At 40.2% G+C, this 24,798-nt stretch overlaps 1 protein-coding gene across 1 annotated transcript; it reads right to left on the bottom strand.

The window, feature by feature from the left end:
* Window positions 1-73: 73 nt before the first annotated feature.
* Window positions 74-24,007, bottom strand: LOC114556728 (paired amphipathic helix protein Sin3a-like). Its single transcript, XM_028579764.1, has 21 exons — window positions 23,783-24,007; window positions 20,953-21,169; window positions 20,304-20,486; window positions 19,575-19,681; window positions 19,077-19,419; window positions 18,720-18,971; window positions 18,446-18,598; window positions 17,088-17,243; window positions 14,321-14,407; window positions 14,047-14,165; window positions 13,253-13,478; window positions 10,428-10,544; window positions 9,839-10,077; window positions 9,544-9,727; window positions 8,810-9,395; window positions 7,605-7,774; window positions 7,205-7,378; window positions 7,001-7,093; window positions 6,131-6,225; window positions 3,563-3,770; window positions 74-1,217 (listed from the first exon to the last, which is right to left on the bottom strand). Exons 2-21 carry the CDS (start codon window positions 21,145-21,147, stop codon window positions 999-1,001), a joined length of 3,906 nt encoding a protein of 1,301 aa, XP_028435565.1. The 5' UTR covers window positions 21,148-21,169; window positions 23,783-24,007; the 3' UTR covers window positions 74-998.
* Window positions 24,008-24,798: the final 791 nt, after the last annotated feature.

Below are 24,798 nucleotides of genomic sequence, written 5' to 3'. Positions count from 1 at the left end.
AGATTTCAGTAAAAACGAACACATACTGTACTTTCAAAAAAAAAAAAAAAAAAAAAAAAAAAAAAAAAAGAAAGGAGAAATTGCTGCTCAGCTACATTCAATCACCTTAAAACCACGAGTGATACTAATGCCAAAGGCTCAAGGTAGAAATACGCAGAAAGGGGTCGACGCGCATATAAGAGGAGTCATTTTTCTACTAAACAAAGACTTTAGGGACAACACGTTCTAAAAACCACAAACGAAAAAGCTCTCTAATATCCTTTGGTTAAAAAAAAAAAAAAAAAAAATTACAATTTTGCATTTTGTCTGCAACCTCTAGCTAAAGACTGATACTGTGTGTGTTTTAATGTACGCTACACATCAATGACATCTGATTAAAAAAAAAAAAAAAAAAAAAAAAAAAAAAACAATATTGATATAAACACATATTTACACTAAATGCTTGGGTGGTCATACATCGTTGTACTTGATACACACTGCTGGAATTGTACCAATGCCAGGCATCTACCCGGCAGAGGCCAGAGATTTTTTGTTGTTGTAATTTTCTGTAAAATCATGTTGTGGTTCTCGAAAAACTTGTATTTCATTGTTTAGTTTTAGTTATCAAATGTTTAACCAGCTTTTTTTGTGTGCGTTTCAACTGTGAATTGCTCCAAAGAGAAGTGAGTGTTTTCTCTGTATATTTATCTCATGTAAAAATCTGCATTTAATATAATAACAATGGAGATTCTGAGACAAGCAGGTTTTTTTTTTCTCTTCTCCATATAGTGACACCTGCAAAACTTCTAGTTCATATACAGTGCAGAATTTGCAGCAAAAAGCTTGAAAGTTTGGACAAAGTTCCTGAATCAGTTCTGACACAAACGTTTTGGCAACGGAATCCAGTTAACAGCAGGTTGTAGAAATCGGTATGAAGCTACTGTGTATATAAAGTCAACACTGGCAGTTTGTTGTGTGAGGACTGTCACTGCCACAGTTTATCTTTCAATAAAGCGAGACTACAGTGTTCTGTACTTCACCCGGTACTTGTTAACGTTGATATAATGGAGGACCTCAGGGTCGCAACTGGTGGTGCAGGGCAATAGGCCTTCTCGTCTTTCTCCCATCAGCCACTTGCGGTTGTCGGCAGCCATGTCGCTGGTCACGTGCTCTTTGGCCCATGTGTCCAGCCAGGCGTGAAAGCGTCGGTGCAGGCGTGTGTTGACTCGCTCTTGGGACTGAAAAGACGTCAACCAGAACAACACAGCTCAGCTACCGGGATTCACAGAAAGTCACAGAAATCTTTAAAGACTTATCTCATTCACACAGGTAGTATAACATCACAACAAAAATGCATCTATCCACTCGACTGTATAGTAACCTGCTGCAACAAAAGCAATGTGTCTTATGAACGTGATGGCCCTTCTTTAGGTGACATCTAGTCTCGCTTTGCCAGGCCTTCCTCCACAAGCGCTGCGGAGGAGGGTCTGACTAGTCCCCACAGCAATCCGGGATGGGAGAGAAACGCGCTCTGGTTTATTGGCTTTTCTTTAAACAACACAATCGTCTTGGGCGGCACTAAGCGCTGCACGGAGCCCCTGCAAAATAGCCTTGGGAAGAACTTGTTCTGGTGGAATATGTGTACGTTAAAAAGGTGGTTTTAGTGGTGTAACAGAAAACTCAGATTGGACAGATAGTCTAGCTAGCTGTCTGGATTTCCCCTGCAGAGATTTGAGGAGCAGTTAACCATAGTCCTCAGAAATCCACCGGAGTTTAAAATGCTAACACAAAGACAGTGGAAGGTAACGGTCATCCGGCCTAAAAAAGGGGACATCCGGCAGCAACGGGGTAATCCCGGAAGTGAAAGGTCGTGGATATAGACTAGGTGACATCTGGTGGCTACTCAGGTGACCTCTGATCCATTCATATTCACTGGGGGGGGGGCATTCACAGGATGAATGCTGAAGGGTTCTTGTTAGCTATATTAGATTTAGATATTAGCTTTAAGAATACAGCATACAAACCAATATAATGAAGTATGAAATGTGGCAAAGGTTTTCTGGTCTGTTAAAACTTTTTTCTTTTTTAACGAATGATTAAAAGTGGGACAAACTGAAACAACAATCCACTACCTGAAGAGTTATAATAATTTGCAAGGAATAGTTAATAATCCAGCAACCACAAATGCTGGAAAATCTTCCAACTTGATAATATACCCAAAGACATCATTTAGCAGGTTTAAATTTGACATTACAGTTAGATGACTTCTGCGAGCATTACCTTGGGTTTTGGAAGCAATTTACTTTTGTAATTATGGCTAAAAAATAAAAATCATCTAACTGCAGATATCTCTGTATATCCACCTGTTGGACCGATTTTTAAGGACAACTGATCCTATGTTTTTGGTTAAAGACAAGGAAGATTATAAAATATAATGCCACTATTGGGAATAACAATGTTAATTATTAATTAGGTATTGCTGATTGTCTTCTGTGTAAAAACAGGTGGAGTTTTCTGTCTATGCCTCCAACGTTGCAGCAGTTGTGCAAGTTGCATTTGGCTCTACTGTTCCACCTTTTTAACCTTGTAAATTCAATTGTCAATAATGAATACATGTTTTTCTCACAAATCACAATAGAACATATTGTATGTTCTGCTTGCTCTTACACGTCATTAACAATATGCAATCTTTAAAGCTGTAATGCATAGTTTCTGTTGCACCCCCATGAGGAATTCTAAGTAATGACAACACTGTTGTTGCATAATCGGGCACGTGCCCCTCCTCCACACAGTTGCTTGTAACCAAGGAGGACAAGGACGATTAAAAACACATGACAGACTCTTCTGAAGAGGTAATTATCTTCTCTCGAGTTTCTACGCGTGAAAGTCGCCGGACGACGCCATGTTCTAAACATAGCCATACTGAGAAATAAAGAGATCAAGAGTTTATTTGAAGCTGACAGTCATATTATTATTTGTGTATCAACTCATTTGGCAATGGCTTGAACGTAACAGACGTTCATTAATATAAAAAAAGTTAGGCACTAAAGCTTTAACAGAGTGAAAAAAAGATGATGACCAGTGTTGGGAATAACGCGTTGCAAAACTAACACATTTACAGTAATGTATTCATTTTTGCTGTAACGCAGTAACATTGTAGAAGCGTTGAATGTCTGTCGTCATATTTTATGACATAGACCCTAAAAATAAATGGTCTTTTTTTCATTAAATCATAACTCGTCAGATTTGTGAACATAAACACATAGGCATGAAATAATAATAATACAGAAACAACGCTCTGGAGTTATTGGAAATGTCCGAATCACACGAGCCGAAAACAATCCTACGTAGCCACCACTGGAATCCAATTCTACAAATAGTATAACACTAATAATATTAGTGTAGCCTAATCTTTATCTGCAACTGTGCAGAAATACCGGGTTTAAACAGAATAAATAGACATGCAAAAACATGAATCAAGCTTCAAACTATTCGGTACAGTCCTATAACTATTAATAACTTAGTAGCAGACAAAATCAATGGTGGTGAGTATACAACTACTAAATATATTTTGCGTGCTTACCTGATGAGCTCGTGTGAGTGCTGTGTGCCTGTACATATAGTCTTCCGACTTGCAGACATAGACCATCTTGTAGGAGTTGAGCTTGAACATGCACTCCATCTTCAGCTCGCTGGTGCCGTCCTGCGACTTGTCCGAGGGGACCTTGTTCATTCTCTCCTGCTGCAGTTGCTCCCATCCTCTCTGGCACTTCCTTATCCGTCTCAAATTCCTGAAGGCCAAAAAAGAATGACAACCATGAATAACAGTGACTGATCCCAGAGAAGGTCTTTTTTGATTACGCCACACATCAAAAGGGTGCATCACGTTTACAGGGAAAGTTCGCACAAATGTAAAACCGTTTTATTAACTTAAGCAATGTTACACATGGCACAATTTGGGTTTTGACAGTACGCAATGTGCACTTTTAAAGCCTATGAGATGTGGTCAGGCACAATACAGGACATTAAGCAAATTTGAGAAGAGTAGAGTCAAATTTGAGAGGACTGTCCCTTTAAACAATTATTTTTAAACCCATGCATTGCAACTCACCCAGGAACCGAATTAGATAGGGAGTCAAATCATTCGAGGGAAATGTAGATCTATAAGAGCAGCAGAGGCAGCAGTCGTAATGTTTCTGTACAGTGCACTTCCGTTGCACAGCCACAGTTCAGATCTAAATATGCTTGGCAAACAAATACTTATTTTAAGTGGAAATTGATCCCGATTTTGTGCAGGTAATAAAAAAAAAAAAAAAATGCAGTTATTCACCCCACCTGAATGAAAGTTTTAAATGTGTACTTACCACTGAGGGTACAGGTGAGCGGGGACTGAAACCATGAAGCATATTTTTTTGCATTCAGAGCTCCACTTAAAAAGACATGACAGGGAGGCCAATTTCAAGTAAAAACGGTTAGAAACAAACACTAGAAAATTGTTGCCCGATAGGATACGGATCCAAAATATGAGCTAAGGATACTTTGATGTGCACATACTTTCACCAACAATGTACAGAGTGTTATGATCATGAGATGAAGACCCAACACAACTGGTAAAGAAACTGCTGGATTATTTTATTTTTTTAACTGCTATTTACGAATTTTGTGAAGGGAGTCTTTTGACCTGTTGTGCTGCTGATCTCTCATAGATTTGATGGAGAAAAAATAAAAATAAAAATAAGGGACAAGATGTGGGTGAGCCCACTGATAAATCATAGTCAGGTACCCAATTTATGCAATGGGTTAAATAAGATTCAAACTAAGAGCAATATTTTTTTTGTGTTTTAAAAAGCCTTTTGAAATGTTTTAATGGTAATGGACAGCCATCTCAAAGAAACAATAAACTGAAAAAGCACCAAAAAAGCAATGACAGACAGGCGTTATGTGCAACACTCATCTGGAGCTTTAAGACACAACCACGCCTCCATGCACAGCTCTCAGGTGTCGGGAAAGAAATACACCAACATGACCATACAATTTAGACAATCATTTTATTTACAAACACTACTCCTCTGTACAAGTGTTGCAGATAATGTGCTTGACCAGAGTTTTTAAAAACTTACAAGTACTAATTTCTGTCAAACCAGTGGAAAAAAAAAAAAAAAAAAAAAAAAACCTCACCCACAACAAAAAGTTGCAACGGGAGTGCACTGTTTCCACTGAAATTTATTACAAACATAACACTATAGTATAACAGACTTTAACAAATGGACATTTGAACATGTACAGTTGCAAACAGTGACTAAGTCAAATACAGGACCTTTGAATCTGAATACAATCACAAACAAAGGGCATGATATGGTAGAAAAGGAAACCATGACTTCACGGTCCTCTCTCGACAAAGTCTCTCAGGTCCAACACAACAGCTTCAGTCTCTTAAACTCAGGTCAAAGACATCGTCCAAAAATGAAATTAAAATGAAAAAAAGAAAGAAAAAAGAAGAAAAAAAAAGCTGGAACCCATTTGTTTTGCTTTCAGTTTGTGCATTCAATGACTTTTGTTTTTATGTTACACAATGGAAATCGTCATTTCAATTCAGTACAATGTGAATGATCAAACCCATGATTCTGTATAGCTGTCAGCTAAGGTGGAAATTCGAAAAACCCATGATCAAGCCAAAACCATTTTAAAAAATCTTTACTATTAATAAATAAAATTCCCATTAAAAAAGGAACTGAATCAATGAATAAATAAATTCAATTTCTTTTAAAAGACGGCCATGTAAAGTGCAATCTTCCATGTGAGGCAGAGGTCAGAAACTGAAAAAGTCGTGTTCACAGCCAATGAGATTCTTTACAAAACAGGACGGCATTCAGGCACTGCAAGCACTTCACTGGAACTATGGAGTTACTCTTTTTAATGACCCTTCTCAAACCCTTGTTGTTGTTTGTCTGTTACTAAAAAGTAACAGGTATTTTGTGATTAGAAAGCGCTTCCTAAGTCAGGCTTGCGTAGAAGTGCCACTGTTTCAATCTCTGAATGAGTTGGATTTGGCAGCTGGTTTGGCTTGTCAACAGTGGAGTGGCTGCTTAGCTGACTAGAGCCTCAGGACAGAAAGTATGCAGACAAGAGGGACACATGGCTGGGGCCTCACCTGGGGAGGAACACCGGCTTCTGGGACAGATGTTCACGCAGCTCTGGGGATGCAGAATCTGAATTCAGGTATCTACCCACGTAGTCTGACCACCTCTGCGGAGTAGAGTATAGACATACTGTCAATAAGTAACATCAAACTGCAGAAGGATATGATTAATGCGGTTCAAAAACAGTGTAGACATTACACTAGTCTGTAAAATTCCGGTCAGTATACATCTTGGTCACAACTCTTTGAAAAACTGTTATGGTTCATTATCAAAAATGTCTGTTTATGTTATGCATCTATGTAAAAAAAGAAGAAGAAATAAAACAGCCACTATATTGGATTTCTTTTTGTGTCAAGTTGTCCTGAAAACCCAGGCATCATACACCCAAGGTTTTTATTGCTAACAATTACTTTAGTGGATCATTTTTTTTAGATGAATGATTGAGCATTTGGTGTATAAAATGTCCGAATATAGGAGGTGACAGACTAATAGTCCGAAACACAAAAATAATCAATTTACAAATCATATGAAACACAGTAAAGCAACACATTCTTCTCACATTTCTAAAAGCTGGAACCAGCAAATATTCCAGCTGATCGTGCATTGGTGCTTAATAACAAAAACTTACAATTTTAAATCGCCCATCAAAATATTTGGCGATTTGTTTTCCGCTTATTACGTTAAGGGACTAATCCTTTCGGCATCAATACCCATTGATGTCTATTTTTGGAGGTCAAAATATTAGAAACATGTTACGATATAATGCAAAACAATTCAACACCACCATGTAAAAAATATTAATAGCAGGGCTGTACTAGATAACATCTAATAAACTGATAACTTCGTGTATGAACTGTACTTGAATATTGAATGAGTCGTACCTCTGCGTCCGCTGGCTCATCAGAGTTCTCCTCTTCTGTGTCCAGCAGCTCCATGGCCAGACTGACGGATCCTCGGCTCTTTACAAACATCAACTGAACAAGACACAATCAGAGGAAATGTGAATGAACAAAGTGTTCAAAGTAGCTGAGACTGATGTACGATATCATCATTGTCATCACCATCACTCTCTGGGGTTGCGGTACCTTGAAGCAGTTCTCATCCGACATAAGCTGCTCCGCTTTGCGCTGGTAGGTCCCCTCTGCTGTGGCCCTGGACGTCTGCGTGGACAGTAGGCCCCCCGTGGCTTTATTGGCACTTTCGCTCAGGTACATGTCCGTTACGCGCGTACATACATCGTCAGTGACGAGGTGCTGGAGCTGTGAAAGCAACGGGTTTAGTATGTCACAGGTATGACCGCAAATGCAGAAAAGAATTCGCTTGTCATGATCAAACCCCCATCAGCGCAGAGGTTATTATTTAGGTCATTATTATTTGCGCAGTTAAATAATGTTTGAATTTGAATTGAACTGCATACGGTTAAAAAGTTAGCAGTCAACAAGTTGTGCAACATAAATCAAATGATAGAATCTTAAATGTGCTGACCTGCCGGACGATGCTCTGGATGAGTTTGTCCATGGTGAAGGCGATGTAGGCATGGATAGTAAACATTTCCCTCAGCGAGTCCTCGTATTGAGTCGGCTCCATGTTTCCATCCAAAAGATTACGCACCATTTCCAGGAAAACTGAGTAATAATCCTCTACATCGACATCCACTGCAGGTAGAAAATGTAGCAAATGTGTTAAGTTATGTGGTGAGAAATGAGGACGTATGGTACGCCGTGGTTGTGTAGAGCAGTGTTTCTCAAATGGGGGTACATGTACCCCTAGGGGTACTTTGGAGCGCTGCAGGGGGTACGTGAAATCTTTCCAAAAACGCTAACTTAAAAATATGTCATGCCTAATTCCTAAAATAATTATACTACAATAATGAATGAATTAAGTGATGGATTCTAAACATTTGAAATGTAGCATTTAAATGTTTTTGTTAAAAAAAAAAAAAAAAAAAAAAAAAAAAAAAGGTTGTTGTTTAGTGAATCTATCACTGCCGGCACCATATTGTAACTCTTTATATAGACTTTTTTTTTTTTTTTTACCAAAAATGTTTTGCGCCGGTCAGGGGGTACTTTAGCCTAGAAATCTAGAAGCACCCTAGCGGCAGTAAATTTTATTTGCAGCCAGGGGGGGTCTAGGCACTTTCCGTTGGCTTGCGAGCTGGAAAAAAAAAAACTCTAGTCAGGCCAATCACATCATGTATAGAGTCGGTGGGCGGGCTTATGGCTGCTGCTGCTGCTGCTGGGAACAGTGGTCTTCTGAAGACTTTGAGTTAAGCTTTTCTTTGAGAAAAGAACGGCACTGAAATCGAATTAAAAAAGGAAGATATGTTTGGAGTTTTGCCGAGCGGATATGAAAAGTTTAATCTATCAACTAGCTCCGCTACCTTCTTGGTTGCTCTGCCTGGTTGTAGCGCTATCCTATTGCGTGCAGAGGGAATTTGAAAGACAACCGTTTAATCCCCGCCCCTTGGATTGAGCCCTGCCAATGGTGAGTTCCCAGACCCAACATCTTGATGTGGGTCCGGCTTGTCAGGCTAGGGGTACTTGCCTTAAAAAAGCAATTCAAAAAGGGGGTACAATATTGAGAAAAGTTTGAGAAACACTGGTGTAGAGGAATCAAAATCAACGTCAGTGAGGATTTGCAATCATACAAAAGCTTCGAGATTAACTTAAACCACTGGTCGTCTAACTTACTTGGCTCCTTCATCTTCAGTTGGATTGCTGGATTTTCATTCTTCTCCCTTTTGAGCCCCAACACTTCTCTTTCCCACTCGCGCTCACGGGCGTCCTCCTCAATCTGCTTCTCGGCTTGCCCGTAGATCCGCAGCAAACGAGAACAGAGGATGTGGTGAAGACGGAGGAAGATGTACCAGTAGTTGTTCACAAAGAACATGTTGTAGGCATCATCGGTGCCTCGCAGCTTCTGAGCTGCCGTGTTGCTGAAGAGGAGCTTGGACTTCGACGGGCTGCTGCCTGGCAGGCCGTTGTGCTTCTTGGGGCCGCCTGGATCCATCTCCGCGTCGTCTTCCTCCTCCTCCTCTTCCTCCTCCTCGACATCGGAGAGCTCACCTCGCCGTGCGAACAGCAGGTCAGGGATGAAGTGGTGGATGATCTGCTTGATCTTGTACTTGTCCTCTTTCTGGATGCCCACCTGTCTCTTGACGTGGTGGATGATGAGGGCGGCAGCGTCCTCCATGATTTGGCTGTCCTCGTAGCACTGGGTGATGTGTGGGCCGCTCGGTGGCGGTGTGGCAGTTTCCTCAGATGCACGATCCTGGTGCTACAGGACACAGACAGGAGTAGACGGGACTAAGTTTTGAGAAGTTCCTCTGATTAGTGGGTAGCGTTCTGCATACTGCAAGTCCCACTTACAGCTTCAACACATAAATTCAACGACTGTATCAAAAACGACGATCATGTTTACTTACGTCATCATATAGCATCTCAATTTCATTGAGTAAGGTCTTTGAACGCAACACTTTGGTGTCATTCTGCTTGAAGTTGATGCCTTGATGGTCCAGTGACTTCAGGTAATACTTTTCGTTTTGCTCCCGCCAGATTTTGTTGAAGCCTCTCTGGGCTTCTCTCCACTCCTCTTCCTTCATTTTTAATCTGAAACAGGGACAGAAAGAAAGTGATGCACAAACCTTTCGGAAATATTAAATAAAGAACTGTCAAGCCCTGACCAGAGGCAGATAAGTGATTAAAAATCAGACCATTAACCTTTTCAGCACTATGGGAACAGACACAGCTGGGTTCTTCTTGAGCCCGTCGATGATGTCGTGGGCCTTGTCGCCATATATCCTTTGGATAGCTTTGCGGTGAATGACCTCTGAGGAGCCGCCCATCGCGTTGTCCAGCTTGAAGCGCAGCTGCTCCTCAGCAGACATACGAGAAAGCCTCCGCTGCACTGCCTCCAGGGCTCGTATCGTGGCAAGGTTGGCTTCCAACACGACATCCAGCTAAAGGGGGTCCAATCACAGTGAAATTATTGACAAATGAGTTTAGCTATGTCAAATTATGGCTGGAGGTACCTGCAGCAAGGTTTTCATGGATATCTGAAAGGCTTTTCTGTGATCTTTTGACTCCTGAGTGAAGTGCATCATGGAGAGAAAGTCTTATAAGCACAAAAGAACCTACAGTTTTTACTTTTACTTTTAGTGTGAGTGGACCTACTGGAATTGTTGGGTTTCAGTAAATTATGGAGTGTGGTCTGGACCTATCTGTAAAGTGTCTTGAGATAACTCTTGTTATGAATTGATACTATAACTCTTGTTATGAATTGATACTATAAATAAAATTGAATTGTCACCTCAAAGCGCTCATCTTCACATCTGTAAATGTGCTCCTCATATTGAGTCTTCTTGGAGCTCACAAAGGTAGAATCCTCAGACCACGAAGGAAACGACACCCACGTGTCATTAAGAACCTGCAAGAAGACATTCAGTTAATTTCAAACGTTTGTTTACGGAAAGCAGTCGAGTGAAAGCTCCTACTGGCCTATTGACTAGCAGGAACAAACGTCAAATAAAACACACAAGGCAGGAAAATAAGGTAATAAAACGGTCACAGTTCAGTCTGAATATGAACTGCACTCTAGAGTATATTCATTCAGCAATCCTATGTAATAAACACACTCTTTGTAACATAATAAAATATGAAGTAATTTCTTAAATAAATCTCATTCCTCATATTTCAAGTCCTTCACAAAAGGACCAAACAGACAAGACATACACATACAGTATATACTGTGTGTGTGTGTGTGTGTGTGTGTGTGTGTGTGTGTGTATGTATGTATGTATGTCAAATGATTAAAATATTTAATTGCGATTAATCACATTAATGTCATAGTTAACTCACAATTAATCTCCCATTTTTAGGGCTGCCACCTCTTAGTTGATTAGTCGACTAATCAGTCGTTTTGGTCTTAGTCGACTAAGATTTCTTTAGTCGATTAGTCATTTTTTATGCTTATTCATGCTTAATTACTTATTTCCAAGAAACTTCTCAGCACATTTATGGTAAACACAAGACTTAAAGTGGTGCTTTTGCAGGATTAATTGTGGAGAAACTCAGTTTTACAGATGGTTAATTAACTACATTTATATTGTGCTTTTCTAGTCTTAACCACCTCTCTAAGCGCACAGCTCTGTCAATTAAATCAACTAATCGATTAGTCGACAAAATCGTATAAGTGTTAGTCGACTAAGAATTTCTTTAGTCGATGACAGCCCTACACATTTTTATCTATTCTAAATGTCCCTTGATTTCTTTTTGTCCCATTATATTTTTCATTTTAATGTTCTTATCAACATGGAAAGGTGGATCAGCTTGCTTTGTGCAAATGTTTTTTTTTTTTATTGAAAACAACATTGGCATATACGTAGTGTTCAATTTCACACTAACATTCTCACTTGGAACTAATAATCTGTCACATAATGTAACACTGTTACAGGGCTTTATACTAATTTCCACTGTATTACTAATAAATACTTTAATAATAGATGCAGAAATTACAATGTGCTCTTTCAAAATCAGTGTCACTTTTGAAGATGCAACATATAAGGTAAACTGACAGCCCCATCGCTGTCATGACAGTAAATTATATATATATATATATATATATATATATATATATATATATATATATAAATAAATATATATATATATATATATATATATATATATATATATATATATATATATATATATATATATTTATTATATTGTATTTGTATAATTTTTAATTTTTTAGCCTGTTTTATTTTCATTAATGTTTCATGTAAAGCACTTTGAATTGCCTTGTTTCTGAAAGGTGCTGTAGAAGTAAAGTTGCCTTGCCTTACAACCTCAGCCTGTCAGTCAGTCCCCAGGGTCAGAAACCACTGTGCCTGGCTGCTCATCTCCGAGGAAGTGCAACATCAACAGCACCGTGACCGCTTTCGGCTCGCCATTAATATCATATCGCAGCAAACGCTGTCTGCGTGAAGTTATGAAAAACTGTAACCACACTTGAAACCACTTTATCTGCATCGCCGTGACTTCAACAAAACTGCAGACCATTTGGTCGCATGACCATTCTGGAGCCCTGTGTTACCTCCATTTTCCATTGCTGAGGCGAGCGTGGCTGGTTGTCATAGCGACTATGGTTTCCCCGACTCATTTTCTGGTTCTCCTTCTCCATAACCAACGTAAAATCAAGGAGAGGGTTAACTTTCCCTGCTGCAGGTTTCCCAGCGTGGTCAGAAAGAACAGGGGAGAAACTTTGTTTCTCTCCCTGACTGTAGAAACACTTCTCGCTCCGAAGCTAATCGCCGTGACGAGCCTACTAGCTAGCTACACGGCTCGCAAGCTATAGCCCAAACAAGTGTGTGCGGCTGCAGCGTGTCTGTTTTGTTTCCGGTCTGCTATGGCCACGCCAAGACCCGCCCTTCAATCACTACTATTGGCCAGGCGTCCAAGGTAACGTAACCCCATTTGTTCAGGTCCTATCCCCTGACCAATCGGCTATCCTAACGACCCCCGTAGGGCGGGTCTTGGCGTCCTTTGCTTCCTAGCTAGATCCGAACATTAATCCTTCTTTAACTGTCTATGCATTAATCGCGCGATAAAAAATTGTCTGCATTAAAATGGGTTTGCGTTAACGCCGTTAATAATGCGTTTAACTGACAGCACTAATATATATATATATATATATATATATATATATATATATATATATATATATATATATATATATATATATATACACACACACACACAAATCAAGTCAGAGGTTCTGTCTTTACTCTTATAATAAATGCTGTGTGAAGAAATCATTTTAAGCTCTATTAAGTTGTAATGGACATTTGGTGTTTTTAGACTAAATGTTAAATCAAAACGATTTACCACCAAATTAATCCAAAATGAAAATAATCGTTAGTTGCATTCCTACTTTGTTTAATTGCCAAATAAGTTACTTATTATTCACCTTTGTCCATGTATCCACTAAAAGCAGTTTATTGGTATATGGTGTCTAGTAAATGTTAAATCTACAAGAACAAAAGCTCAAATACATTGATACCATCTTACCTAGTAGCCCTGTGGGAGAAAATAAACTTTTACGCTTTAACAAGCCGGCGTTCTTCAGCGACTCACCTCTCTGCACAGCGGCGTCCTTCCTGTGCACTTGGGCTGCTGGTAGCTTTTCGGCAGTGCTCTATAGCTGGACCCCAGCCTCTTACAGGAAGCATAGTCAATCTCCATGGCGATGCCCTCTGTTGCACGCTCCTTGGGTAAACTCTCTGCATGGCTCGACTCCCCGTGACTAGACTCTCGGTAGCCCAGGAAGTTTTTAAACCATGTAAAAAGCTCCGGGAATTTTCTGTCAATCATGCAAAAATGTATGTGAAATAAACAATTAGTAGTGCGACGGGAGCCCGGTGGTTGACAGATACTGAGCAACATTGATAGTAGATATTTTTCCGTGATATAAATAAATGTAAATGTGATGTACATGGATGTTAAAACAGATACTGTGAACATTGTTTTTTTGCACATTATAATTTTATTGTTCGTATTTTGTTTTATTTGCACTCTCTCCCACTTTGTATTGTTAATGTTGCACAACAATTTCCCTCGGGATAAATAAAGTTTTACCTTAACTTAAATGAAATCAATACTATATTCCAATCAAATCTAATTCCAACAGGTGCAACAATGGGCATGATGATGTTATATCGGAAAATAGTTAAATACTGACACTACCTCACATTGAGGAGTAACAAAAAAAACTGGCATAGTTCTACCTCATATCTCCATAGTACTGAATGCCTGTTTGCAACTGAAGTGTTTTAGTATTATTAGTGTTATTATTTAGATGCAATGCGCAACAGTACAATTATAGAGGCAATAAAACATACACAACAGAGTGGGTGTATGTTTAAACTCACCCAAGAAAGGGGATGACTAACTGGACCAGCTCGGCACGAGAGATCACTTCCTGGTTGAAAATGTGAAGACAACGCAGGAAGTTGTCGTACGCCTCAGAGCTCCGAAGAGCCTTCTTAACCTGTGAAGAGTGTGTTCAGTGATGGCACAAAAATAAAATTAACAAACTTTCCATTGATAATATTTTTTTTTTTCATAAATATTTTGGTTGTCATCTTGTTATTGCAGGACTTTAAATAAACAATACTGGATAGTGAATATAAAAAAAACACTGACCTTCTCAAAGAACATAGTTTCAGTGCTGGTGCTGTGTTTGCTGACTTCAGTCATGCCATGGTCCTTCCCCAATATTTTGGGCTTCTTCTGCCAGGGTATAGGACAAAATGATGACTTGCGCAGCAGGCTCTCAAACATGTTTTAAAATGTTCTAATACCAGAGAATATTATCATTATGTTTGGGTAGATTTAAACACAACCAGTTGAAAATGTATCTGGTAAACGTAGCTAAAACGAATAGTCTAATAATACAGCCCTGCAATAAATCCTACCTTCATTAAGCGTGATTTATGGTTCTGCGTAGGCTCCATGCACAGCTTTCGCTGTAGCCTACGTAAGCGGCCTGGGGTCTCGTTTATAAACGTGGCGTACGCACAAAACGGGGCTGAAAATGTGCGTACGCCACTCTCCCACACAAAGGTTGAGATTTATAAAAAAAGAAAAAACTTGACGGGAGAATGTGCGGTCCTCCACGCAAACTCTGACCCATGCGTACGCACATTTTGGAGACAATGGGAATTGGCGACGCAGATGGTGATGTGGTGAACTGAAGTCAGACTGCAGAAAGTAAATGTGGGAAAAACGATTACTCGTAATATTTTCAAGTATTGATGTCTCACGCACGTTTCTTCACTCCATATCATCCACGTTGTCATGAAGATTAAATCCAGCAGTGCTATTTGTGCTGTTACTGAGTGATACTTGTTCCATAAACACCTCCAACTCAAATCGTAAATAAAAATGTATTCTTAATATTTAATCGGCACTGTCTCACCGTCACATTGTCTGCTACGGAACGCAGGAGGAGGAGATGGCCCGACTCCATGGAATACAGGATAGCATCAAATACCCTACCATTAGATAACGGCAAAACACAGTGTAAATAACTAAATATCTGTCTTTAATACTGTGCATATATCATCATATATCAAATGTCAAAGTCTGGAAATACAGCAGTTAAGCTCTCGCGCAATTGTTACCCTTAATGTCCACGTTATCGGTCCGAACTTTAATACAGTTAGTGACCAAACCTGCATAAAGAAAAGTGTGTTTGCCTATTAGAGACTTTCGTCTTCAAATTGTATCTTAGAGTGGGGGATACCACTAGTTGATGCTGTGATTTTGGCAAGGTGTTAACAATCACAAATTGTTGTAAACATAAATACTGTGGTGACACCCCGTGCGTAATGCTGCATGATGGCACTGCTGGCCCTACAGGAGGACTCCGCTTATGGAAGAATCAGGAGAGAAAGAGGCTTTTGGGGGGTGGGCGGCCTCTGGCTCACCCAGTGGGAGCGTTCGCCCCATGCAGGCTGGGTCCTGCAGTGGCGCAGGGTTTGAATCCGACCTGCTGCTCTTCGCCGCGTGTCATTCCCCTTCTCTCTCCCCCTTTCATGTCTATCCACTTTCAAAATAAAAAAGGGAAAAGCCCCCCCAAAAAATCTAAGAGGCCTTAGGGACCATGACGATGATAATATGCCGATTTAGATTCCCTAAATTCCCTTTGATCTATCCAATTCAGTACAATTGGGTCCAGTAGAGAGGGCACCGGAACCGTGCCATCCCGGTCCAAATACAGGTCCTCGCCACTCTGGGGGCCACCGGCTGTTTCCAGAGGGAAATGGCAGATAGCTAAGTGTTTTATATAAATATTATAATCTTCAACTCACTAAGGCTTGTTTGGATAGAATATATAATTCTGTTAAATCTTATCATATAGGTCTGGTATATCGAAGCTGTCCCTAATATAATGCCGTTTTGGACAGTATTATTAATATAGGTACTCTATAGATTAGGTTTCCCTACACTATGCGAGAACAGGCCGAAATTATAATTCAATTTGCAGCAATTCACTAGCGTCTGAGAAGGTTTTTGCTTTTTCGTCATGATTCGGAGTAACAAAAGATTCATAAAATGCTTTGCATTGACCATTTATGGTTAATAATGGGCGTGTATAGGGCATGATAAGAGGCTGATTCACGTGCGCAGACTTGTGGGTAATATGTGATTTATAAAGGGAACGCTGCTTACAGATGTGCGTACGTATGATTTAATAATTTTTTTTGCCGTACGCCATTTTTGGCTTTTGGGCGTACGTACACTTTTAGTAAGGATCCTATGCACAGTTTTATAAATGAGACCCCTGAAGTTTATACTTGTGCGTTGGGGTGTGCGTTGAGTGTGTGGTAGAGCGAGGGAGAGAGTGAGAGACTGACGGTGATTAGCTTCGGAGTGAGTAGTGACTCTAGAGTCATAGTGAGAGAAACAAAGTGTCTCCCCTGTGCTCTCTGACCACTGTGGGAAATCTACAGCAGGAAAAGTTATGGAGAAGCAGAACCAGGAAATGAGTATGGGGAAATGAAACGCTGCCAAGACATGACGTGCGTCGCCCTACGCGTTAATACATTTTTCGAGAGGTGCACATCAGGCTACGGCGTAGGGTCCGGCATAGTACCGTGTCTCCACGTACCTACGGACGTAGCCACGGCGCACATTTTACGCTGAAGTATAAATCACGCTTTATGATGTTTAGTTTTTGTTAAAACGGTGAGTTGATTTAACTTCATTCATCATTTTGGAGGCTGTAATTTGGTGAAGATGCTGCTGAACTGTTTGTGATGTGTTTCTAATATTTAGTCTAACCCCAAATATAAATTGGAGACAAATTCCCTTTGAAGCATACTGACATTTCTGACATCTATAATATAGCAAAAACAAACAAAGAGCCGAATATATGCAGAAAGTCAGCATGTAGAGTGGTGTGTACCTTGACAGGCGCCGTGGCTCCCACTCCAGCAGGTCTCCTGATTGGCATGCCATTCTGGCTCAGTCTCTGTTTGCTGTTCATTAAGGGTCTCTTTACTGTGCCGCCATGATCATTACGCACCGACTCGGCCCTGTCTGGTGTAGCCTTGCACAGCAGCTGAAAAGAGCATCACACATCATAATCTCACCAAAGACAAGTAAGAAAATATGAACAGGAAACCTCAAAGAAAATGTGTGTGAATGCGGCCAATTTTATAGAAGCTCAATAAAGAATAAAAAAGGGAAGCCTGTCCTGACAGAATAACAGACAGTGAGGATACTTAACGAATGTAGGAAACAAGTGACTCGGATGTTTAGACAATTGTTTCAAATGTGCGGTTATTTACTTTAAATCCCAAAACATGGAAAGTTTGCTTACCACCGGTGCCAAAAACGGCAAAACCACTGATTTGAAATGATTATAGACCAGCTGCCCTAACATCCAGAGTCCATCGTGCCCCCCCCCTTCGGACAACAAAAAAAGATTCATCCCATCCCACCCAAGGAATTCAGACGTAATTGTTTATGTACCGATTACAACTTTCTAGGCCGATTCCGATTTTCATTGAGTTAGGCCAGCTGATACCGATTTTAGCCGATTTTGATTTCATTTCTTCTAACCACTTTACAGCACACGCACATTTTTATTTTCTATCTTTTCTTTAATAGAACATTTTGCGGGTGCCTGGGTAGCTCACCTAGTAGAGCGTGCACCCATATACAGAGGCTCAGTCCGCGACGCACTGGCTGCAGGTTCCCTTTTCTGCATGTCATTCCCCCTTTCTCAACCCCTTTCATATCTAAGCTGTCCTGTCACAAATAAAGGCCTAAAATGCCCCCCAAAAAAAATCTTTAAAAAAAAGATTAATAAAAATAATAATAATAAAAAAAATATAAACATTTTGCACAGAACATAGAAAATGTTTTGAACAGATAATGGATAACTATAAAACTATATAAATTACTCCTGGTGTGGGAAATTCACACACATCTAAAGTGCAGTGTAAAAACCGGACAATTAACCAGCCGGTCTATCGGTGCATCTCTAGTAATTGTTTTTCGATTGTTAAAGATACTGGGGAAACTTCTATTAAAAACAAGCCCAGTTGAATTGTATCGACAGAAAAAAAACAAAAAAAACAATGCCACATATATTTTTTGTGATATTCCATTAACATTTAACACTACTACAAAGGCTGACCATTTTTAACAGAAAGACTTTGTTTCCAGAGTCAAGACCAATTACGACACCAATCACTTTAGTTTAATAAGTCCAGTTATAATGGCCGACGCTGAAGAAGTGTGTTCACAGAGACTTACCATTGAGCTGTTTGCATCTGGCAGGAACTGTCCAAACTCTGAGAGTAGGTCTTCCTGGTTTTTGAAGAGTCGTGCCACCTGAGTGTAGACCTCCTGCTCAGTCAGTGCTGGGGTGTAGTTGCTTCCTGCCTCTTTAGCATTTCGCTGCTCCTTCTAGAAAATTTAAAAGGAAGAGGCTGTGAGATTACTGCTGAGGGTATCCCTACTGGGTAAAAACAGCCCTCTATACTGTACATTGCCTGAATATTGTTTTTACTGGTGTGTATTTTCTTACCTGGTATGTGTGAAGGATTTCCAGGAAGGCTTTGTAAATGTCCGGCTGACCCTGGAAGCGGTTCTTGATCTTGTTGACATAATTTATAGCGTGATTGAACTCCACAGGCTGGTTGTTCTGGAGAGGTGGCCCACTGGACGGCGTGCTGCTCACAGGAGCGTGGGACTGAACCGACGGTGAGCGCGGCGAGGCGTAGGATGGGATGGATGGGTTGGGCTGGCTGGTGGGTGTGTGGGCTGGAGACTGAATTGGCTTATGGGATTGACAGAGAAGAGCACAAGCGTGTCATTACGCTCATCAAGTAAACATTCAGGTTGGTGTGCAAATGTTAGAACAATATAGAAGCTTATAGTCTACCTTGCTGGTTTGTTTGGGAGCAGGTTGGGTGGGAGTGGGGGTGGGTGGGGTGGTGGTGGTGGTGGTGGTGGTGGGGGTAGTGTGCGGACCCGCCTGTGGCAGACTCTGGTGCTGGTTGTGGCTTGCAGGTTGGCTGGATGCTCCACTTATAGGGATGTTCTGAACAGAAATACCATGAGGGGTGATGTAGTGGATCTGACCTGGCGTGGTCACATTGACTAGATCGTTGGTTTGAACCTCAATTTTATATCCAGGTGGCAAGAACGTGTTAAAACCCATAATGAGGTCTGGATGGCCCTTGAAGAGCTGGGACACACGGTTAATGACTCCAGGAGTGTCTATGCTGTAACAACAGAACAAGTGACAGTAATTTAGTCATCCGATTCATCGTCCACTGGGCCCACAGACATTGTTCTGCATGTTACATGCTTAAACTTGACACACAGAAATACTATTTATGGATTTTCTCCAAATGATGCCGATAAAATTAGTCCTCACCTCTGTGACTTGAACTCTTTCATAATATCAAGGAAATCATTATAAACTTGTGGCTGGTTTCCAAACTGCAGCTTCACTTGATCCAGATAGGATAAGGCATCTTCAACCTACAAAGTAAAAAGTGAAAAATGATTGACAGATTTCCCTCCCAAAAAAAATGACAACTACTGAATGCAGAATAAAAATTAGTTAATTGGTGACTTCATTATAATCTGTCACAACACTTGGCCCAGATTGCTGTTTCTTAATTTATTTTGGTGGGTATATTCTAAAATGTGTATATTTGTCCATGTAAGGGTTAGAGGATGGGTACCCTAACTGAGCCCGACGGGACCCGACCGGGTGTGGACAGATATTTAGAAATGATGTTCGGGTCGGGCTCGGTCACATCAGCGCGATAAGGCATTGCACATTTTAAATTTAAAACAGCTTATTATGAAGTTGCGCGCCTGTGTTAACATGTGCTTGTTGCCCTGTGTGCGCTGATGTGCTCATCTGTTGAAATTTCCAAATCCCTTCCTACAGTTGCTTAATAAAAACGGGCTTTCCACATAAACAAACTTAAATGCGTCATTAGTATGAGAAAAAAAAAAAAGAGATTTTAACTGTGTCTGTCTTGGACATAAATATTTTAATGCCCGTCGGGCTCGGGCCGGGTTCGGTTACTGCTCTGTCGGACGCGGGCCCGGACAGAAAAATGCGGCCTGATCCACACTCTAGTAAGGGTACCTTCAGTCGCTGAAACTGCTGTCCTTGGGCTGAAGTCATGGGTGCAGGCGGATGAACGTGACCTTGGACCAATGCAGGGCCCTGGGACTGAACTGCCAGGCTGTGTGCATGGGGACCAACATGAGGTGCAGTATTGTTATGTCCATGTCCGTGTCCACTTGCGTTCTGAGGCATTGTAGACACCTTTTTAAAAGGAAGAAATTATTAGATTTTTAGGATCTATAAAAGCTTAAATATAATCATGTCTTCAGAGGTGTTACAAAAAGTATTGTTCATATTATTACAATCATACTGAATAAATGGCTTTTCTTAAAACTTCACCTACTTTCCAATAAAATTCAGTTCAGATGCTGCTGCATCGAGAAGAGCAACTTTAACAGGCTGTCATTCAAACATACGGCATCGTTTTTCTTTAATTAGATCAGTTCAAAGTAAGAGGAAGTTAAAAATGGTCAGGAAAGACGAAGGCTGCAAAAGTTTAAAGTTTTGTCCTCCATCCTTTAAAGGTTTTGAGCCAATGTGGGTTCTGACTTACATCCATATATCCACTAAAGGCCAATTTCACTTGAATTTGGCGCTTAGTAAAAGTTAATCTAAGACCTTGCTCCGGAGGCTGTTGTCCAAGTCGAATACATTGATGGCGTCATACCTGGTAGCCTTGGGGGAGAGAATACTGGATGCCTGTGGATGGCTGCATGTTGTCTGCAGCGGCCTCTATCACAGTAGAGGCCGGGGTGAGGTCCCGGTGCTGGAAGCTGTCTGCAATGCCTTGAACTGGGGGACGACGTGTTTGCTGTTGCTGGGGCGCAAATATTGGTTCCTGGTCCTCCACACGCCTCTTCATTGTATATGCATACTCAAATGGGCTAAAGTAAACAAAGACAGAGGGACAGTACACAGGCTGTTTTAAACCGTCTCTAAAAAAATATTATTCAACGCTTTCTTCAAGAATGTGCATTATACTCATAATTCTTTAGCAGTAAGACTGAGACAGAAATAATCAGGGATATACATACTTTTACAAATTAATGTTAAAAAAAACAAACTTTTGCATTAAGAGTAAAGTACTTCAGGCAAGTATCAAGAAAATGTCTACTGATGTCCAGTATCACAATCAAATCCGTACCAAACTTTATTTTCTAGCAAGTTACCTCATCATTGTTTGAGACATGACAATAGTCCACATTAGTTTGGCAGCACACACTCCGATATTGTAATTGTAATCTAAAGAGAATTCTGATAAATAAATCCTAAATTTATGAAATGTATCACATTAGGTTTTTGTCCAGATTCGGTCAGAAAGGACATGAACAAAATGGACATTTTACATGTTTACAATTGAAAAACAAATCCACAAAATGCAAATCACAAAAAAAAAAATTTAAATCAGGGGGAAACAAAGACAGAAAAGTATTACATCAAAACAAAAGCCGAGAGGAAACTAGTGCACAAACTTATTGTCCAATGGTGTCCCTAAATAGACATGCCGTCATAGTTCAGCAGAATGGCTGTGGCAGCCAGTTAGGGACTGTCTTTCAATAATAGGCATAAAAAGCTTCTTTGTCTGTTACATAAATAAAATGCAAGGAAGTTACCAGTTATTAGATTAATATCATTAATCATAATGTGCAATGCAAATATAATTTGCCAGACTATAATTTATTTACTTCTTCAGTACTGTAATGAAACTAATGTTTAACAGACACATTCATTCTACCGTCGATTTTCCCTAAATGTGTCTTATTCTGTAATTTAGTGTTCAGACGTCACACTTTTTAATAGTATTTTCCAGTTTACACCTCAAGACAAGGAACCCACAACTTTCACTGGAGATGTAAAATCTGAACTATTGGTACATTTATTGATAATATGATATGTACATATGACTATAAATAACTTCAAAGTTGGTAACAAAATGTATGCACTTTAATTTAAACACGATGTGCATATACACATAATGTATTAACACACTTATGTAAACAAATATCAAATAATTAGTTATTCATGCGGATTAAACTGGAAAATACAAAAAGTTATGATCCACTGTCAGGTAAATTGTTGAGTGACTTATCAAAATACACATTTACAAAAAAATAACACCCAATTTGTCAATATAAATAATCAATTTGACGATTGCATATCTAAAGAAACATGTAGCCTCTTTCTATGCTCCCAGCACAGTCTAAACATGTACATAGAGAAAAGTAATTTATTGATGTTCCCTAAGAAAACGTCATTGCAGTCGGTCAGCGGAGAACAGACATTGTGCCTCGCTGCACCACCAGTTTCGGAAAACACGGCGGCTGAGCGCGGTCTTGAATCGCCGTAATCGAGTCTGTCGCATATCCAGCGCCACACTTTCTTTGCCGAAACGCGAAGCAAATACGACAAACAGTCAAATATGGCGAAATTAGTCGACTAGCGCTACAAAATAAGCTAATTTTTTTTAGCTGTCAGCCGACACTTTACAGGCATGTAGGCGCTGTCTCTCTCGCTCGCTGAAGCCCTGCCTCATCCCCTCCCCCTCTCTGACAAACACCGAGCTTAACGCCATCCGTTCTTCGGTGAGCAGACCGCTTTTGGTTGTCTGATGGCTGACGTTGGCTTTCGTCCTAGCTCAAAGTTATGTGGCAAGCAAGCTAATCTGTACTATGTACAAATTAAAAGCTATTTTTAAGAAAACAAACAGCGAATCTCGGTCCGTCACTCCCGGTTCCCCGCTGACAGTCCTCAGTAAAAACATCCAGATGAGCTGAACGTGTTGGCTAACTGACGCTACACTTGCTGGTTGAAGATATCGATAAGAAAACAGGCTTCATCGCAGCCGACAGCGCGACAACACCGTCGGCTACTTAGCTAGTTTATAACATATGGGCTGCCGTGACACCAGGGTAGTTAAATAAAGTCACAGTCAGTCATTAATTCGGACTATGCTAGATAGCTAGCTAGTTATGTTAGAAAGAACGCTAGCTGACTAGCAGGCTAACATTAGCTTTCACATAACGTTAACGTCGCATTGACGCCAAGTTGTGCGAGAAGTTCGACTGAAAAATACTTAGTTGTCACAAAACCGTCTTCTCCGCCAGTAACGTTTGCCTCAGTAAAACCTCAACACAGGCAATACAATAAGATATATCAAGAAGAAACTAACAACAAAAATGCATGTTGTCAGCAGGTCAGTCTGCTCAGCGTTAGCATGTCAGCTAATTCATGGTCGCCGCTCTTAGCTTGCTAGCCTAGACTAGCTTGACTAACTTATCGGCGCTGCAAGCTAATGTAGCCGCTACTGAAATTCCACATGTTTTGTTGGAAAACGAAAATACACCAACATATTAAGTCATCACCGGAAAGCAGCGAGCATTCGATAGCTATCTGGTCTGTTTGGCAAGGTTATATAGAAGCTAACTAAAAGCTACGTTAGCACAACAACCAACCCCCATCAGTACAGGGTCTCTTTGGCTAACACTAGTTTAACTTACCTCGCAGGACTGCCACCAGCAACAATTTGACACACCAGTGTACCGGGATCCAACCAGTAAACCGCTATTCGTGCATTCACCTGTCCGTGACAAAAAGTGAAGTTCAGAGAAGTGGTCTCAAATAGAAATGTCAAAAATGAAATTGGCCGTGGAGGCTACGTCGCTAACAACAGTGTATGTATGAAGCGGTGTTCCTTGAACATAGAGGCGTGTCTAACATGAAGGCGGGCTAGTCTCCTCCCAGTCTAAACTGGGATTGGTCAGATCTCCAGAATGAAAACAAATACAGTAAGGGCAGTGAGCCAGTGTCTTTGGTTAAAGGCGTCTGGTTGAGTTTATGGTCATGCCTTAATATAATACATCCATGGGTCATGTCCTTCTTATATACTGTCTATGGCCATGCCAAGTGCAGGTTTATCTGCACCATAACCTCCATGTTGCTTGTCTGCTAAATTATAAGTGGATGTGTATACTAATTTTGAAAAATATGGATTTGCCATTTTCCATGCCACCTAGAGATAACTTAATAAAAGCTATGCATTATGTACTAAAGTACATGCCAGATCTTAAAGCCTGTGAGACAAAGAGACACACACACACACACACACACACACACACACACACACACACACAGATCTACAGAATGGGCTATATTTACATATAGCAGGAAACGTGAAAAAGGTCTGGAAAAGACACACATCTTTGTCCAGTAAGACAGAGGTTCTCAATCTTTTTCCAACCAAAGACCCCTTACAAGATAGATAAATATACTGGGGCCTCCGCGTATGTCCCTTGGAGTAATTTGTCATAGCCTTTCTTTTTTTTTTTTTACACTTGTATAGTATTAGTTATTTTAAAGACCAACACAATAAGATAAATGAATTAGAAAGATATTAGATACATATTCAACATATTTTCAGATTCTAAGAGTTATAGATTTGTTAGATAAGACTGTAATCTATGAACTAGTGTCAGTGCTGTTTCATATACGGCGAAAAATTTGTTAATAAAATTAA

This window comes from Perca flavescens, chromosome 1 (genome assembly GCF_004354835.1).
Source record: "Perca flavescens isolate YP-PL-M2 chromosome 1, PFLA_1.0, whole genome shotgun sequence".
Lineage (NCBI taxonomy): Eukaryota > Metazoa > Chordata > Actinopteri > Perciformes > Percidae > Perca > Perca flavescens.
The sequence above is the reverse complement of the archived record's forward strand: the minus strand, read 5'-3'. Positions and strand labels throughout refer to the sequence as shown.

Excerpts from the sequence above, each read along its gene's own strand:
- LOC114556728 (XM_028579764.1), bottom strand. The coding sequence starts at position 21,147 with ATGAAGAGGCGTGTGGAGGACCAGGAACCAATATTTGCGCCCCAGCAA. Across the intron at positions 18,972-19,076 it reads CTCCCAAACAAACCAGCAAG|CCAATTCAGTCTCCAGCCCA; the intron begins GTAGACTATAAG and ends CAATCCCATAAG. Across the intron at positions 18,599-18,719 it reads AAATCCTTCACACATACCAG|AAGGAGCAGCGAAATGCTAA; the intron begins GTAAGAAAATAC and ends TAAATTTTCTAG.